The sequence below is a fragment of the Tiliqua scincoides genome, chromosome 5, assembly GCF_035046505.1.
Source record: "Tiliqua scincoides isolate rTilSci1 chromosome 5, rTilSci1.hap2, whole genome shotgun sequence".
Lineage (NCBI taxonomy): Eukaryota > Metazoa > Chordata > Lepidosauria > Squamata > Scincidae > Tiliqua > Tiliqua scincoides.
Window position 1 is genome coordinate 19,792,838 of NC_089825.1, and position 19,144 is coordinate 19,811,981.

Here is a 19,144-nt window from a genome sequence, read left to right on the forward strand (position 1 = left end):
AGAAAATAAAAATTGGGATCTCAGAATTTGTGCCAGTCTTAACAGGCATGAAATACTTTCTCCATTAACATCAGAAGCGGAGGTTGTTCCTGAGTCATTAGTTTCATGTCAGAAAAATAACCCAGTTAATCTTCATCTTTTTACCAAGTCATCAAAATTTATCTTGATAAGAAGCCCCATGGATCATGCCATTCAGATACAGCTGATTCTACTTGCTTTCCACATCAATTAATAATATTTGCAGCCTTTATAGTTTGTAAGCAGGACTACAACCTAGCACAAGATGAAACTAGAGCAGCGATTTTCAGTCAGTGTGTCACAGCACATTGGTGCGCTGTGAATGGTCCGCAGGTGCGCTGATAGACATTGGTGAAGAATCATTTATTAGTAGAGCCATTGGGGGATGTGAGCCCCCTCCCCACTGGCAGTGTGGTGTGCCTTGTCAACGGTAAAAAACTTGATGGTGCCTAGACAATTTTAGCACCTTATCAGTGTGCCATGAGATGAAAATGTGGAAAATTGCCGAGCTAGATATTACCTACTGCAGGAGACAATGCACATGGGTTATGAATGAGTCTTCTCCTTATTACACTGCCATGTATGACAAGAATCATGGTTGCATAGACCTGAAAAATGGTCAAGGCAATACTTCCAAATATAGAAGGAACTCCACAGGATAGGGCAAAGCTTCCATCTATGCTTACGCTGTTTCGACACATTTAAGAAACCAGCAGATTTTGGGCTGGAAATAAATATAAGTTGACTTCGGGTAGAATCCTATGGCGGCCCAGTGCTACCAGAATTCAAGCTCCAGCAGTGGAGAGTACTTTCTGGTAGCGTAAAAGCTGAACCGCTATCACACACTGCCAGGTTGCTTCCACAAATGAAGAGCAGTGTGGCACATGTGACAATGACTCCAGGAGGATCTGCCAACCCCAGTAAGTTGTCAGAGTGGCCGCCGTGGGTGGGGAAGGGGACTGTTTCAGGGGAGGAACTGGGGGGGTGTATCGGGAGAGGTAGGGAGTGGATCCAGTGCTAGTCATGATCCTTATGAGGAAAGGCTACGGCGTTTGGGCCTCTTCAGCCTAGAAAAGAGACGCCTGAGGGGGGACATGATTGAGACATACAAAATTATGCAGGGGATGGACAGAGTGGATAGGGAGATGCTCTTTACACTCTCACATAATACCAGAACCAGGGGACATCCACTAAAATTGAGTGTTGGGCGGGTTAGGACAGACAAAAGAAAATATTTCTTTACTCAGCGTGTGGTCAGTCTGTGGAACTCCTTGCCACAGGATGTGGTGCTGGCGTCTACCCTAGACGCCTTTAAAAGGGGATTGGACAAGTTTCTGGAGGAAAAATCCATTATGGGGTACAAGCCATGATGTGTATGCGCAACCTCCTGATTTTAGAAATGGGTTATGTCAGAATGCCAGATGCAGGGGAGGGCACCAGGATGAGGTCTCTTGTTATCTGGTGTGCTCCCTGGGGCATTTGGTGGGCCGCTGTGAGATACAGGAAGCTGGACTAGATGGGCCTATGGCCTGATTCAGTGGGGCTGTTCTTATGTTCTTATGTTCTATAACCCATTATTCAGTCCACCCCACCCCTGGTTCTCCTCAATTTATATAGCTTGTGCAGGTCCAAGAAGACTCAGAGGCCATCAGGATATGCCATATGGATGCTCTTGCAGGCCTCCTGATCACCCTCTCACCGTAGCAAGAGGTGCGCACTTTCATGGTGCACCTGCATGCTACAGCATGTGGAGAATAGGATAGGGCTGTAAAACACATCACAAGCAAAGAACACTATGACTCTCAGAGAAAATCCTTTACAATGCTACCAGTCTGAACTATACCAAGACCTTTTCCTTGCAAAAGGCATGTCCACAGAAAGAATCCCTATGTTTGCCAACATGCCAATATGCACAGGGCCCCGGGAAAGAGATCCAATTCCCATGTAGGTTTTTTGAGACCTCCAGACTACAATAAAATACTGTGATGGGAAAGAACATTGGAAGGAATCCATCTTGCCAATCTGGGCATGCTCTCTTTGGTTTTCACACAACACATACTCATTCTGCCTTACCTGGTCTCGCTCTCTTTGGGTATCACTGCTGTCCCATAGCCAAAGGCTTTCTTGTCAGGTATTGATGGGGCTATCTCAGTCATGCCGGGTAACCCCATAGCATTTCGTGCTTTTGCTTCCACAAACACAGGAGTCCCAGGGTCTTTCTTAACAGATTGGCGGCCAGGGGATGATCTGTCAAGGTGAATGGTGTGGGGAGGCACCTGGGCATTGTGATGGGTGTGAATGTCTATCATTCGCATGTCAGCTACTCTGTGAGGAGAGGCAGGAGGTGTTTTAGAACCCAGGGTCGGCAAGTGGCTGTCAGGGTATTTCCTCGATTTCTGCCTGTACAGCGACTGCTCCATAATTTCAGGCTGCATTGGAGGATTACAGTAAGTGCTTGAAGATCTCATTGTGCTACGATGGTAAGTAATTACATGGTCAGGAATGTCAAGAGGGTGTCCCGTATGTGAACCTGCTATGCTCATCCGGCCCTCATGGTACAAGTATGGGTCAGCGTACAGCCCTTCATTCCGAAAAAGAGTCAGGCTTTTGTTATTCATATCCTCATCCGGCTTCACATCTCTTCTTTCCAAAATAGCGCTGGGGCTGGGTGAGATGGACCTGGATGCCGGCATGTTTGAAAGTCTGTCCCTGGGAATCGTTGCATTGCCAGGACCACTGACTGGCCTGACACTGCCGTAGGGGATCCTGGATGGGGAAGGGGGCATCGAATGGGGCACTGCTGTAGCAGATGGTGAGGTTGGGAGTGCATGAGGAGGATGCGCGGTAGATCCTGGCCGAGAAGCACTTGGGAAGATTTCTCTCTGCATCTGCAACATAAAGAAATCTACTTAGGAAACATCATTCTTGGTTAGTCTTGGCAGAGCTACAGTGATGCACCATTATCATCAAACTCAAAATTCCATTATTGATAGTTATAGATCAAACTTCTGGTATCTATATCTAATAGGTATATTATGGTATACCTGGTATCGATATCTAATAGGTGTGTGTGTGTGTGTGTGTGTGTGTGTGTGTGTGTGTGTGTGTGTGTGTATCTCATTAGATGTTTCAACAATATCACTAGAAAAGAGAAAATTACATATTGATAAGTAAAAATACGTAATATTGCTTTCTGCAGTTCTCATTTTTTGTGAAAAAAACAACAAAAAACATAAAAACCCAAAATCTGAAAAAATTCTCTAACACCATTCTCTAACACCTCTTAATGCACGTGGATTCATCTGCTGATACTATACCACCAAAATAACCAACCTAGTACAGTTTAAAAGTGATTATAATTTAAAATTATAATTTATTAAAATGCGCCCATGGAATAAAAACACATAACACCACTTTCTGCACACCCGGAAAGAGAAAGAAAACTCAAACCACTTCACAGATATAAGTCTAGGTTAGAAAGTTCTTGATATCAGTTCCTGAAGCGGCAACCAATGGCTCTTCTGCTCTTTTATTATTTTATTTTGTAAATTTTTTTGCTTGAGCATTTTAGTATTTTCTTTTGTCACAGCCAAAGGACAGCACGTAACTGCAGTAAATAAATATACAGGTGCAGAATTCAAATGCTGAAAATCTCTGATGACAGAGAAGTATTCACATTTGCAAAAGGACTTCACTCAAAATAAATTGATTTAATGAAGTTTGACCTTCCATCTAGACATGCGCTGAAGGCTTGGCTTTACACCACCTCTCATTTTGCCCACTGAACCTTCCAGCCAGCGGATATAACAGCCACAGGCACCCATGTGACCACAACAAAAATTAAACACATTTCTTTGTGGAGGAGGAGGATTGGGGGATTTCACTAACTTACAGCAGAAACTGCCACCAAACTAGGTCTTAACGCCCACCTACCCACCCACAGAGAGAGAGAGAGAGAGAGAGAGAGAGAGAGAGAGAGCCCATATATTCACTCAGTAACTCTTGTATCAGATTCAGAACATTTTAGCTGTAATTCATGCACAATTGCACTCAGTTAAAATCCCCATGTGTCACTTAGAGGTGCTGCATGTCAGACTGTGATCTTACTTGGAAAAACATCGTTCCACAATTTTAACACAGACAAAGGACGCTACCCACTGTGTAGCAATCACAAGGTACTTCCACACTACTGACAAAACAGAGAGTTGCATTCTCTCCCTTCCCCACCCACAAGTTTATTTTCATCTTATGTTAATTCCCATGCCAGAATATACAGATTGATGGCTCTTATTACACCCATCCCCACAGCTGGAGTTTAAGAGGACTCTTCTTGTGATCGGAGGCCAAGCAGGGAGTTTGTAGTCTCAGACACGAGAAAAGGGGAAAAAGACAATCTAGAAACTAAAAAAAACAAAAAAAACATAAGATGAGGCAGAAGAGTCAGGTTATCAAAAAAGAAAAACAAACGAGAAGCAAGACTTGGGAGTCTGTGGAGATGTACACATAGATTCATCACTTGGGTCTTTCCACATATTATGCAGTGTGAGCCCAGCAAGTACACACTGCAGAGATCCACAATCAAACCTGGCTTCCTAAGGAGTGTGTGTATAATAAAGAGGTGTTTGCAAACATAAATTTGTCCCCAATCGTGCATTATATTTAACAACCTTAGGGCCAAATTCTATCCAACTTTCAAGCACTGGTGCAACCGTGCCAATGAGGCATGTGCTGCATCCTGTGGGTGAGAGGCAGCCACAGAGGCCTCCTCCAGGTAAGGGAATGTTGGTTCCCTTTCCTCAGGGCTGCATTGTGTCTGCACCGGCACTGGACCATTGGATAGGATTGGGCCCTTAGGCAGATGCCTAGAAACACTGTGTGTAAATGTACATTAATCAGCAAAACCTTAATAAATACACATTCTAAGTACCACTTTGCACAAGATGACAGTGTTTAGATATTACATGAATGAGCACATTGTGACCAAATGGGTGTCTAGTCCCAGGGTGTCCAACCTGCCCAAACTGAGAAAATTCAATTGGCAACATAAATGTGAGATGAACCTTAGTTTTACAACCAAGTCTAAATTGCACATGATTCCCCAATAAAAGGCTGTAGGCTACAGGCTTTGAACACCTATGCTATAAGAAATGTGGTGATCTTTAAGCTGCCACTGAACTCTCTTTTATTTTCCATACTACACAAAAATATGGCTACTTTTCATGCTAGTCAAAATCCCTGCGTCAAAGATACTTCTGTGTAACAAATGATAAGTAACCCCCTCTGTGGATAGCCATGCATCATAAGCACTGCACATGTACTGCACTGCACCTGTAACACTTCATCACGTCACACAGTTGCCTGTTGAACATTTGCATGTGTGAAACTCAATCTGCTTCACCATTTCCATTTCATGTCATACACACACACACACACACAACATTTTACTATGATCACATTTTTTATTTTATTATTCCATTGCTACACTGCATTTAAAAAGAAAAAAAATTAGACCCAGTTTTTCAACATATAACTGCACCCCAAACCAATTTTTACACATGCACATTTAGTTCAGCTGTTGCACTTACGTACATTCCTTAACACAAGTAGATGTGATACCTTTGCTGAATTGAATACCCCACCAGGAAGATAAATCACCCCAATTTATTAGCAATCTGAAGTAATTTCATTTCATGCTGAATGTCCATTCAAAATTTGGAAATTGCTAGCCACAGAAGATTCCCTCCCTCCCTCCCGAAGCCTTAAAAATGTAGCAACACAGCACTTAGAATTATCTGTACATCCACAGATACATGAAAGGTCTCTCTCTCTCTCCTTTTTCCGAGTACAGTACTCCTTTCAGACACAAATCTTTCAAAGCATGCCTTGCTATTATCTCTCAAATCCTTATATTACAGTGCATTCAGTTATTAGATGCTGCTAAAACAATATTAAAAAGAAAACACAAAAGCAGCACTGTGACCCAGATATCAATATATTAGCTCTCCAAAGTTTTTCATTTGGAAATAATAAAAGCCACTTACATTAATTCAATCAACTGTAAGGGTAGAGCAGTTAAGATCACTAGAATGCATTCCACATCTTACTGTTCTCTTGGTTTTCCAAGTTTTGAAGTCTTGATCAAAAATTAGACTTTTTATATCTCCACCCTCTTCAGAAAGGATTTTTTATGTCTTAAGAAAAGCTCTTCAGTCTTTCTGCTCACATCTAACGTGGCCCATCTTGCTCCTCGAAACAGCCGTGCTTCAATAGACCAAAGTACTTTTCCACATGATAAACCTTCAGTTTCTCCTCCCCTTAGAAATTAGTCACTAAATAACCCCCCCTTGCCATCCAGTCAGAAACTGTGCAACGTACCAGACTGTGAGCATCAGCCACTGAGCAAGACACACATATGAAATGCACAGAAGATACCAACTTGAAAAGAGTGGAGTCCAAGCTAATCTTCCAAAAAGGGGGAACGAGCAACAAGCACGAGGTTTCATTTTGGGAAAAAAGCAAAAAAGCCACAATCTGAAATATCCCCACATTAATTGCACAATAAGGGCAAGGCCACAAACTGCTTATGTTTCATAAACTCAAGATGTGGAAGCCTGAATTAAAAAAAACCTCCCAGCCCGCTTAGCAGAGCAACTTTCAAAAAACAGCCTGATTTGCTTGCAACTCATTAAATGGACAAAAAAGGAAACTGTCTTCAGCCGCACCTGGGCAAGCCAAGAGACTGTCTACTAATTAACTAGTTACCTTCGCTGCTTGGCCAAGCTGAACTTTGAGCAGCCATCATAAATCATTCTGCTGCTATCTGCAGAACATTGCACAAGCAATTAAGTTGGGTTGGAGGAAAAAGTACAATAAAAAAAAAAGCTTATATATATATTGATTTAGAAAAACAGGTTGGTCACCTTCTTCCCGTATACGGACACAATAAGGATGGAAGCACATAATGCACACACCCACACCCAGAAGTACACCCAGAAGTATAACCAGCCTCTGGAACTCATGGCCATAGGATATAGCAGCTACCGACTGTAAAGGACTTTAACAAATTGCAGGATGAATATTTGGGGGATAGGCTCACTTCTGGCAAAGAAGCCTCAAACAAAAACAAATCCTTTGTTTGCAGGGACCAAATACTCTGACTACCAGATGTTGGGGATTAACAATGGAATGGTTATCACCACTGTGCCCTGCTTGTGAACCTCCTTGAGGCCTCTGGCCGGTCACTCTGTCAGACAGAACACTGACTTCCGACAGGCCAGCTCAACAATCCTTATGCTTTTATTGGCTGGTGGAATTATTGTCACTAATCTCGCAAAGGCAGAAATTTGCACATTTAACATATTACACCACTGTGGCTCTGCAGTGAGTATTTCCTTTGGCCTTAGGGTGGAAGGTCCAGGGGGAAAAAATGACCACAGAGGGAAAAGTGTGTGAGCTTTTGAAGCAGAAGGATGCTTCCTGAGTTAATCCTGCTCTTTTTTTCTTTGGAGATATCTGTACAATTTGGCGGGTGGGATGACACAGAGATGCGTGCGAGCACTATAATATGCCTCTAAGGGCGCAATCCTAACCCCTTATGTCAGTGCTTTCCAGCACTGACATAAGGGCAATGCAGCTTTGAGGTAAGGGAACAAACATACCCTTACTTTGAGGAGGCCTCCGTGAGTGACACCCAACTGCGGGATGCAGCACACGTCCCATTGGCATCGTTATGCCAGTGCTGGAAAGTACTGACATAAGGGATTAGGATTGCACCCTAAGAGAGAAGCATCTGCTGTGAGGTAATGATGCCACCAGTATTTTCTAAGTCAATGCAACATTTCTCACAATTGATGAAACAATCGCTCCCTTCTGGGCTTACTAGAACTTCTGGACTCCACCTCAGACCTAAAAACACCATGAGGGCATCTGCCCAGCTCCTAAACCATGTCACTCTCTGGCTGAGACCTCTATTGCCACACCATGATTCTTATACTCTCCCCATTCCCTACATGCTCCCTCAACTCTTGCCACTTCAGCTCCTGCCTCAGTTAAGCAGGCAAACCACAATCAAAGATTTGCAATCTCTGTGCCTGCCTTCTAGAAATCCTGGTAAAGTTGTCAGTAGCACAGCTAGAAGGGGGGCAAAAAGGCAATGTGTAAGAGACACCATTTGGTTCAGTGAGCACCTTCGTGTTGCCATTCCTGCCCGGGATGGAGCCAATGGCGAGTGGGGGAGGGGGGCTGATTACACAGTTCATTGTGGCACCTGCAGTAATTACTGTTTTCCCCCATCTAGCTATGCTACTGAAAATTGCAACCTGCACATAGTTGGAAAACACTGGTCTTGGCTATATTCTAACCAATATAAACAAGCGCAAGAACTAGTATGGTGTCACAGTTAGGATGGACTAATGGGAGATGGGTTCGGATCCTCCCGCTCTTACAAATCTCATAGGGTGGCTTTGGGTCAATCACCTTTTCTCACACTAAACCAGGGTGCCCAAACCCCGGCACGGGGGCCACTTGCGGCCCTCGAGGCCTCTCAATGCAGCCCTCAGGGAGCCCCCCCCGTCTCCAATGAGCCTCTGGCCCTCCGGAGATTTGTTGAAGGCCGCACTGGCCCAACGCAACTTCTCTCAGCGTGAGGGCAACTGCTTGACCTCTCGTGTGAGCTGTGGGATGAGAGCTCCCCCCACTGCTTGCTCTTTCACATCTGTGATGCAGCAGTGGCAGCAAAGGAAAGGCCAGCCTTGCTTTGTGCAAGGCCTTTTATAGGCCATGAGCTATTGCAAGACCTTCATTCATTCATATAAGTTCATCTTTAATATATTCATTTATGTAAACTTATGTCAATTTATTCAAATTTTAAAGGTAAATTAATTCTTTTTTCCCCCGGCCCCCAACACAGTGTCAGAGAGCTGATGTGGCCCTCCTGCCAAAAACTTTGGACACCCCTGCACTAAACTATACACTCTGGCTGCTAACCTGCAGGATTTAGGGTGAGGAACCATGTTATTACTGTTCTGAGCTTGTTGGAGGAAGATTGGGATATACATGCAAGAAAATTAGTTGTTATGTACACAGAGATGCTTACGCCACCCTGTTGTCCCCTGCTTTTCACTGGACAATCCCAAAACATTCCCTGAGGTAATTAAAAAAAATTCATCTTAGACGAAAGATGCTGTCCTAATTTTACCTAAACTGTGTATGAGAATGAGAGTTTAACTTAACCAAAGTGAGCAACAAAGCCCTGCAGCTTAGAGGGGCCAAGAATTTGTGCTCGGGTAGGTGAGCACAGGTGACAATCAGTGACCATGAGGGGTTCTGGTACTATACCACCACCTTGGACCTGCCCTGAAAGGGAAAGCAAAGAATCTAGCAACACCAGGAAATCTCTCCACATCAGTAGGCAGGGCTGTCTCCAGGCTTTAGGGGGCCCTGGGCAAACTGTCCACCGTTAGGCCCCTTCTTCACTAGGTAGGCCATGAAAGGGACATTTCACCACCATAAAGGTTCCAGGCACAGAAAGACCTTTCAGTTACAGAAGGACCTGTGGATAACCTGTGTCTTTGGCAGGGGTCAAAGGCTGACTACTGAGGCCAGAGTGACTGTGCCCACTGGTCTGATTAAACTAGGAGGTGCTTCCGGGGTGCTTCCGGGGGCTTCTGGGGGCAGAGATTTCAACCTGAGTGTTTCAACTGCACTGACTCTGACTCTGCAGACCATGTTAATCTGGTTCTCCTCCTTGCTTTTGTTTCATCCCACTCTCATCGCCAGAGAGGCTGGGTCTCTCAGAGAGCCCTGCCGGGATGTCAGTGGTCTGCCCTCTGAGACCCCAGACCATCTATTCCAGGCAGGGATGCCACTTCCCTTATTCTCTCTCCTCTCCCGAAATGTACATCACATTCAGACATCATGCAACACTCTCACATACCCAAGTCGCCTGCACCAAATCCCGAGGAGTAGCTGCCTCATTGTTCCAAATGGGGGAGCTGCAGAATTCCTAAATGCTGCTATCTCCATAGCAACAAGATTTCAACTCTCACTAGCCTCAATCAGTGAGCTTTAGCCCTGGCGAAGCTGGGGGGTCAAGTCAAATCACATTAGACCTTCGTGCCAGCATACAGGGGTCAGCCTATTTAATGCCAATACAGAGATTTGAGAGTTAAAATGGAAAGAGAAAGCAAGACTCCTAAAAATTGTAGCATTATACCAAATCATCTACTAAGGCTGCAAATCCTATCAAATTTCTTTCCTGGGAGCCTCACTGAACACAATGGGATTTACTTCTGAGCAAACATTTCATAGGATTGTGCTGTGAACCATATAATTATGGACTGATTTTCAAATGGTCCTGCCATAGAGGTTGCACACATAGAGTGAGGTGAAGGGGGTGGCTTCAGGGTTGCACACTCTCCCTTAACATGTATGGAACCTTGAATATGAACCAAAGTCACTGGCGAACTCCCTTGGCTCCTTTCAATATCATTTGGTTTTTTTCTGAAACTTCATTGCAAATTCTCATATAAATTCCTGATCTTCTCCCCAGAAAGCTCAAAAAGATCACCAAATGTGGGGAAGCCCCAGACCCTAGCGAGTAGACATCTAGTAGGAATGGCCTGTAAGATTGGCTTTCACCACCACCCAAGGCTTCCATATTGTATATACTGGTAGTTTCTTCTCAGCATACCCAATTTTGCCACTAGGAAGCATGGGAAATAGAATTTCCAATACCTCCTGGCTCAATTCATGGAGTTCTTCATTTAATGAGAACTTTGGTTCCATGTTCCCTAGAAGCAATTGCTTCCTTGCTTGCTCCTAACCAACTTTCCAGCACTGACATGGCTATACCAATGTGGTGTGCACTGCATCCTGCAGTGGGAAGGCAGACAAGGGGACCTCCTCACGGTAAGAACATCTTTGTTACCTTATCTTGGGGCTACACTGTGGCTAGGTCAGTGCTGGAAAGTTGATTAGGACTGTGCCCTTACCAACTTAACTTAGGGTGCAATCCTAACCCACTTTCCAGCACCAACATAAGGGCAATGAAGCTCTGAAGTAAGGGAACAAACATTCCCTTACTTTGAGGAGGCCTCTGTGAGTGCCACCCAACTGTAGGATTCAGCACATTTCCCATTGGGACAGCTATGCCAGTGCTGGAAAGTTCCTTAGGATTTGGGCCTTACTTACTTAGGGCACAATCCTAACCAGGTCTACTCAGAAGTAAGCCCTACTTTGTTCAATGGAGCTTACTCTCAGGAAAGTATGGTTATGATTCCTTCCTTCCTTCCTTCCTTCCTTCCTTCCTTCCACCCTGCTTTATCTCCCTCCTGGGCATTTAAAATGGGTTCCAAGTAAAAAAAAAAAAATAAGCATTATAAATTGTTTTAAAAATATAAATATTCAAAACTCCAAAAATCCAGCAGCAACTTAAAAATCTCATAAAGAGCCCAGAATGATAAAAGTAGAAAAAATCAGCAGAAAACAATTTTAAAATGCACCATAAAATTAACCAGCAAAAATTCCCATTAAAAACTTTTTTATTCATTAAAAAATTTAAAAGGTTAAAGTAAAAAGACATGTTTTTAAGGCTCTGTCGGAAAGCCTCTAAGGAGAGAGCAGTTTGTAAATGAAGAGGGAGGGAATTCCACAGATTTGGTGCCACTATGGAGAAGGCCCTACTCCTTGCTGCTGTCCTTCTCACCTCCATGGACAGTAGCATACGTAAAAGGGCCCCCTCTGATGACCAGATGAGCCGGATTGTATGGAAGGAGTTGATCTCTCAAACACTCTGGCCCCAAGCCCCAAGTCTTCAAGCACAATTACAAGTTGGCCTAGATTTGAGAGGACCTGGGCCAGCTCATAATTCTGGGCCACATTCCAAACTGGAGGAATTAAGTTTCCAAACCATTCAAGCTCTAAATTTTAGCCCCGCAAAGTAAATTGGTGGTTTAGAATTCTTGTCTGCCACGCAGAAGGCCCAGGTTCATGTCCCAGCCAATGTAACCATGATTTTATTTACATCAGGTTTACCTCAGTAGCTATCAGAACACATGGACTGTGGTGAGAACCACTGCCATCTCATCCCCTGCCCAGCACCTGTGCTGCTGTTTGGACCTGCTGTGAGAAGTCAACAGGGTAGCCAGGGTTCACTCTGATGTTTATGGCTCCCAAGGGGGGGGGAACACACTGTTATGTTGTTTTTCAATCAATCAATCAATCAATCAATCAATCAATCAATCAATCAATCAATCACATTTATGCTGCCCTTCCTCTAAGGAGCTCATAGTGGTGTACATAGTTCCTCCACTCCTTTTGTCCTCTCAACAACCTGTGAGGTACATAAGGCTGAGAGACAGTAAGTGGTCCAAGGTCACCCAGGAAGCTTCAAGACTGAGTGGGGATTTGAACCTGGATCTTCCAGGTTGTTTTGTGAACTGCTATGCAGGGAAGGCCTTAGGGGTCCAATTAGAAATATTTTTTTTTTCTGCAGGGCCCCAGATTCACAGTCAGTTTGTAGAATCTTGGGGTTATAAATAAAATTTATTGTAGACTTTATATCTCTACGGTAGAATGGAAAGAAATCAAGCTGTGTGTTCAAATGGCGCATGTGAGTTAAAGGACCAGATGGATTTAAGTACATTTTAATATAAAATTGCATACAAGACTAGATTAACCTAGCTAGGGGGAGCAATTGGTCCAATTGGCTTGAAGCTGGCCCTGCTGCTATGTAAACTGCTTTGGTAGGCTTCAGCCTGAAAGGTGGCATACAATGCCTAGAAGATTACGTAGGTTCTCTTCGTGGTGTATCTATCCCTTTTAACAGTAGATGGTTCGAGTGAGCAGAACTTAGCAAATTTTCCTTGGAGCTTTCAGGTCCCTATCAAAATACAGCAGTACATTTTGATGCAGCAGAATGAATCACTGCAGTGTGAAAACATGAAATGCTTCCTGGATGAACATGCTGTGCATTTGACTGAAATATGGAAGAGTGCAGTAAGGTTGCCACATGTCTGAGGGTTCAGAGCCTACGGAATGTCGATTTTCCACCTAAACAACATATTATTGGGATTGGATGCCAGCAAGTGTATCTAGCTGGCAAGACAGTGACACCCCAATCAAGAGTCAGGCAAGGGGGAAAAAAAACAACCAACTTTATTTCTCCCATATCAGGCATACTTTAATGAACTCCTAGGGCATCAAGCCCAATACAGAAAATGCTTCAAGTCTGGCAGCTCAGAGGGATCCTTATACCATTTGTAGAGAATTAATCTTGTTTTATTGTTTTTTCTTTAAAAAATATATTTTGATGCAGTCATATAAATAATGCATGAGTTGATTGCTGCTATGGCTGTAAGTCAATCTCCTGGTTCCAATAATACACACAAACCACTCAAGCGTCACCCACCGTTTTAATTACTTTATCAGGAGCCCTCAAGCTCTGTCTATCTTGCCTTGCAATATCCTGAATTTAATTAATTCCCATGAACTAGTTCTGAATGTACTAGTTCTGAAATAAGGTCTTCTCCCCCCCATGTCCTCCAGAGTGACACACATAGTTAGAACGGTAGGAAAGGGCATCGTTTGGAATGGTTATAAGTACCTCAGGCTCCAAGGAAAGCGCCCTACAGGTAGACCACGGCTGCGATACAAGGACATCTGCAAGAGGGATCTGAAGGCCTTAGGGATGGACCTCAACAAGTGGGAAACCCTGGCCTCTGAGCGGTTCGCTTGGAGGCAGGCTGTGCAGCATGGCCTTTCCCAGTTTGAAGAGACACTTTGCCAGCAGTCTGAGGCAAAGAGGCAAAGAAGGAAGGCCCATAGCCAGGGAGACAGACCAGGGACAGACTGCACTTGCTCCCGGTGTGGAAGGGATTGTCACTCCCAAATCGGCCTTTTCAGCCACACTAGACGCTGTGCCAGAACCACTTTTCAGAGCGCGATACCATAGTCTTTCGAGACTGAAGGTTGCCAATACAACCTCAGGCTCCAGGAGGAAGAGGCCACTCACTGGAGAGCGGCAGAAAGTCCATATAAATTGAGAGGCCAAATTCAACTCTGGGCACTTTGCATTGCTGAAGTGTCATTTCTCCCTTCAAACATCTTCATTTGTTTCTTGGACCTGTTGCAGGTTACAACCCCCCCCCCCCTTTTAAACTATCTTCCTCTTTATTATTAGGAAAAACTCCCAGACACAAAGAGAAAACATGCACTTTTTTACCAAGGGAAAAAGATGGAGATTCCTAAAGCTGAAAGGACTGCCAAAATAATGTTTTCTTTTTTAGAAAAATGAACAAAGGGTGGTCATCAGTGGTTGGCCCTGCTGGGCTCCCAGCACAGCTTGAAGGTGCCGTGCACAAATGCACATTTACTCTGATTGGTGGTTCCCATGAAAAAGGATTGCTTTTATTTCAGAATATGAACTCTGAGATACAAAACCAGCAGTTTGCAAGCTTTTTCATCTCATGGCACACTGGCAAGGCATTACAACTGACAAGGCTCACCGGCCCAAATCTGAACCAAATTTCCAGCACAGACATAGATGTACCAATGGGACGTGTGCTGTATTCTGCAGTTGGATGGCACTCATGGAGGCATCCTCAAAGTAAGAATGTTTGTTTCCTTACCTTGGACCTGCATTGCCCTTATGTCGGTGCTGGAAAGTGGCTTAGGATTGCGCTCACCATCAGTTTTTTTACAATTGGCAGTGGCGCTGCCAGTGGGGGGCTCACATCCCCCAATAGCCTTACTAATAAATGAACCTCCCCCAAACTCCGGTGGCAGGTCATGGACCTGAAAGGTTGAGAATGACCGCACCACAACACACTAAAAATGCACATTGTAAACATAAGGACAACCTTGGTCACTATGAAATAAAACTGTTTGTGATACATGCAATTTTTGCTAAATGCTTAAAACAAATAAACCAACCTTGGTGAGTAACAATTTGTGTGCTTAGTGGGGAAAGTAAAAAGCTGTAACATTTACAACCACCCACAGAGCGCAAAGTTGCATCTGAGCTTTCCTTGATGATGAACAACTGAAATTTGAGTTAAATTTACAAAAGACTTGAAAACAACACAATAAAGCTTGACAACTCCTACTGGGAATGCCTGTGGGGGCTGAAGAGGGGGAGGTGGTAAAGATGATCAGGGTCCCTTAGGAAACCTCAGCGGAGAACAATGGTTTTCCTTCGTGTTAAATCTCAGTGCAGCAGTAGAGAAGTCCATCTGGGTAGCACATGTGGGTGCAGCAAGAATCTCTCCCAACTGGAAATGTTGAAACAGCTGTTCTACACGCACTTGTGGCTAAGTAAATGTGCAACTGCTAATCCGGCTTGATTATTGACTGGAAAACCTCAAAGGTTCTAAAGTACTTAAATTTGGTCTCTGACATGCATGTGCTTGTGTGTGCCTGTCTATGTGCGGAGGCAACTAGAGATGCTTAACATTTGCTGATCTTTCTATGCCTTAAGGTTGGTCCATGTGTTACCACAGCAGCAGAGAAGCCTCTTCATTAAAGCTTCTTTCCATGCCACACTTGGAAAAAGAACTCACGTGTGTGGCGTGAATCCTTCCTATGTAGATATTGCTCCATGCATGTGGTTCCTCCATCTCAACATTATTGGAGCAGGGTGGAAAAAAGCAACAGAAAAGCAGCTGCTGCCATAGTTCAAGGGAAAGAGTTTGGTATGTTTTGGCTGGTTAAGAGAAGGCTACTGGGAGATATGATAGCTGCCTTCAAGTATCTGAAAGGTTGTCACATGGAAGAATGAGCAGACATACTTTCTGTGGGTAGGATTAGAACCAAAGGGTTGAAACTACAGGAAAGTAGACTGAGGCTAGAAATGAGGAAGAATTTCTTAACTGTAAGAGTTGTCTGGCACTGAACAGACTGCCTTGTGCAGCTGTGGGCTTTCCCTTATTGGAGGTTTTCAAGCAAAGGCTGGATGGCCATCTGGCCGGGATGCTGTAGCAACTGCACTGAGCAGGGGATTGGACGATGACCTCTGAGAGCCTCTGCAACTCTTAACATTCTATGATTCTATGAAACAACATACTTTGCAGACAGAAGGTCCCCAAGTTCAACCTCAGCACTCCTAGGTAGGGCTAGGAGAGTTCCCTGCCTCAAACCCTGGAGAGCTGCTGTCAGGCACTGAGGACATTACTGATCTAGGAATCAATGGTCTGATAGACCATTCTACTAAGGCAGTTCTCTATGTTATAAGCAAAAAGCATTCAAAGACATCAAACTGGTAGTTCATTCAAAGTATCACCACATTCTTATTTACTTCTATTGATAGTAAAGGAAGCATCTTATATTAATATATAACGCAATGGATGCAATATGTACGGATGCTTCCTATTTGTGTGTAATTACCATGTATGTATATCCAGAGTCCTCTGGCACCAGTTGCATTTTTAGAACATCATGTCGATGTTCATCAGAAGATTTGGGATAGATTAGAATCTTTGCTACCATTTCATATATGGACAAACTGAGTGGCATATGATCATTTACGGCCACAAAACGTGAGCCAGAACTATAAACTAGATTTAATTGTCTAGTATGTGTTAGACCAGGGGTGGCTAACATTTCAAAATCCTGGACCTTTAACAATTGTGTAGATGAGGGAGTTTCAGCAGGCACAGCTTGTCATGACAAGCTTTGCCTGCTGAAATTCCCTCCTCTACTCAAAGGTGCAGGAGTCCTAAAGTTGAAAGGTTGGTCACCCCTGCGTTAGACCATGCTGTCGCCAAGAACCATTCTAGCCAAAATACTATTTGAATCATACAGTGAAATCTGCAATGAAATAAATATTTACCTGTATGTAAAATATTGGCATTCCTCTGAGTAAATGCTGCATATTTGTAAACCAGTGTCACACACAGTTTATGGAGTTTTTAATCCTCTGCACTTGAGGTGTGAACTGACCCTAGCTGCAGGGTCAGGCCAACCAGGTCTGTTGCCTGACGCCACGCTTATTCATTGCTACCACCTTTGCTGGGGGAGTACGTACATGCCCCGTCCAAAAAAAACCTTATCTTCTCCCTGTGCTCTGTTCTTGCACAGAGTTTAAAGTTTAATGGGAATGCATTACTTTAAATCTTTAAACCCTGCACAAGGATGGGGTATATGGAGGAAAGTGGATTATCTGGTTTGTGCTTGCTTTTAGTGAGCGGGATGAAAATTGATGTGGCTTGCAAGTGTGGCAGGCTGGAGGGAGCCAGCGGCAGAGCTAAATGGCACCCCTAATCCACCATTCCCTCACTTGCAGCAATGACAAATTAAAAAAACCCCATGAGCCCAATCCCACTGCAGGTGCTGCGCCAATCATGGATGTTTTAAAATTGCTGTAAAGTGCTTCTCACCATTCAGAGAGTAAGCAGTGCCAGTGGAAAGGCCTGTGCTATTTGCGGACGTCGAATCGAGCCCGACAGCTGGCGGGGTAGGTAAGTGCAGCAACAGGCAGTGGAGGGGCAGGGCAAGAAGGAGGTGGGGATTTGGGGGGTAATGGGAGAGTGGAGAGAGGGTTTGTTCAGGGCCTGGAAAGGGCGATGTCCTGAGCCTGAAAGCCTTTCATGGGGCTACTGAGTTCTGTGCCAGTAGCCCTATTAAACATGCTTGTGTTTGATGCGTGGTAAGGAAACAAATGTTCCCTTACTCTGAGGAAACCTCCTGCCTGCTCAATTTCAGTGCTAGATATACCATGGTCCAGCAGCCCCACTGCTTCAGCGCTGAATAGGATTGGGTTGCTCACAGACATTTCTAGCCTTCCTTCTCCATAAATCTTGCAGATGGCTCAGAAAAACACTTAAATTAAATGAAGAGATTTTTCTCCTTTTTGAAGGAGCTAGAGCACAAGAGCATAAACAGAGTCAAGGCCATCAGTCCATCTAGCTCAGTACTGACGACAGTGACTTGCAGTGGCTCTCCAGGAATTCAGACATAATTTTTTTTCCTGCTGTACCTGAGATGCCTGGGGTTCAACCTGGGACTTGCTGTTTGCAAAGTAGCTGCTCTGCAGTGAGCTACGGTCCCCCACTCCATAGCCCGCTTCAATCCTTTCACGCACACTGACAAGAAGTGGAGAGAATGCATCCTTTCCTCAAGCACTCAGGAGAACATTTATGCCCCTCAAACTGCGCTTTGTTCACTATTTTCCCAAGCCTCCCTTGCTAGTTGGGAACAATATACCAAAGGCTGAGGCAACAGAGCATTCCAGAATGAGAAGGCAGATTCTCTGGGTATTTAAGTATCGTGCAATAATTAATGAGAATATTGTCTGTGACCTTGAGCGCAGCATACAAGGCCTGTCCCAGTGAGCGCAACCTGCAGGTCCTCCGAGCTGCTTGCAGCAAAGTCCAGCAGGCTGCCAGGAGATGTGCTAACGAATACTGGCTCCAGCTCTGTTCCCAGATACAGATAGCAGCTGACATGGGCAACATCAAGGGGATGTATGATGGTATCAAGCAGGCCCTAGGTCCAACACAGAAGAAAATTGCCCCTCTGAAGTCTGCCATAGGCGAGGTCATCCAGGATCGGGCGCAGCAGATGGAACGCTGGGTGCAGCACTACTCTGAGCTATATTCCAGAGAAAATGTAGTCACCGAAGAAGCGCTGAACAACATTGAGTGCCTGCCTATGTTGGAGGAGCTTGACAGTGAACCAACCCTAGAAGAACTTCATGTGGCCCTGGACTCCCTTGCCTATGGCAAGGCACCAGGAAAAGACAGCATCCCTGCTGAAGTCCTAAAGTGCTGCAAAGAGATCATTGTCACTGAGCTGCATGAAATCCTCTGTCTCTGCTGGAGAGAAGGTGGAGTACCTCAAGACATGAGGGATGCAAACATCATCACGCTGTACAAGAACAAAGGTGACAGGGGTGACTGCAATAACTACCGTGGCATCTCTCTCCTTAGCGCTGTAGGAAAGTTGTTTGCCCGAGTTGCACTAAAGAGGCTCCAGGTACTTGCAGAGAGCGTCTATCCAGAATCGCAGTGCGGATTCCGAGCCAAAAGGTTCACCACTGATATGGTATTCTCCCTTAGACAACTGCAGGAGAAATGCAGGGAACAACGACAGCCACTCTTTATAGCCTTCATAGATCTCATGAAGGCTTTCG

The 19,144-nt window shown here is 44.5% G+C and overlaps 1 protein-coding gene across 13 annotated transcripts in view; it reads right to left on the minus strand.

The window, feature by feature from the left end:
* KIAA1217 (KIAA1217 ortholog) overlaps nt 1-19,144 on the minus strand; it is a 252,662-nt gene that overhangs the window by 45,276 nt on the left and 188,242 nt on the right. For all 13 annotated transcript variants that reach the window (XM_066629018.1, XM_066629011.1, XM_066629019.1 and 10 more), the window contains one exon: nt 2,092-2,906. In XM_066629018.1, the coding sequence (XP_066485115.1) occupies nt 2,092-2,906 (815 nt within the window). The remainder of the gene's footprint in view (nt 1-2,091; nt 2,907-19,144) is intronic.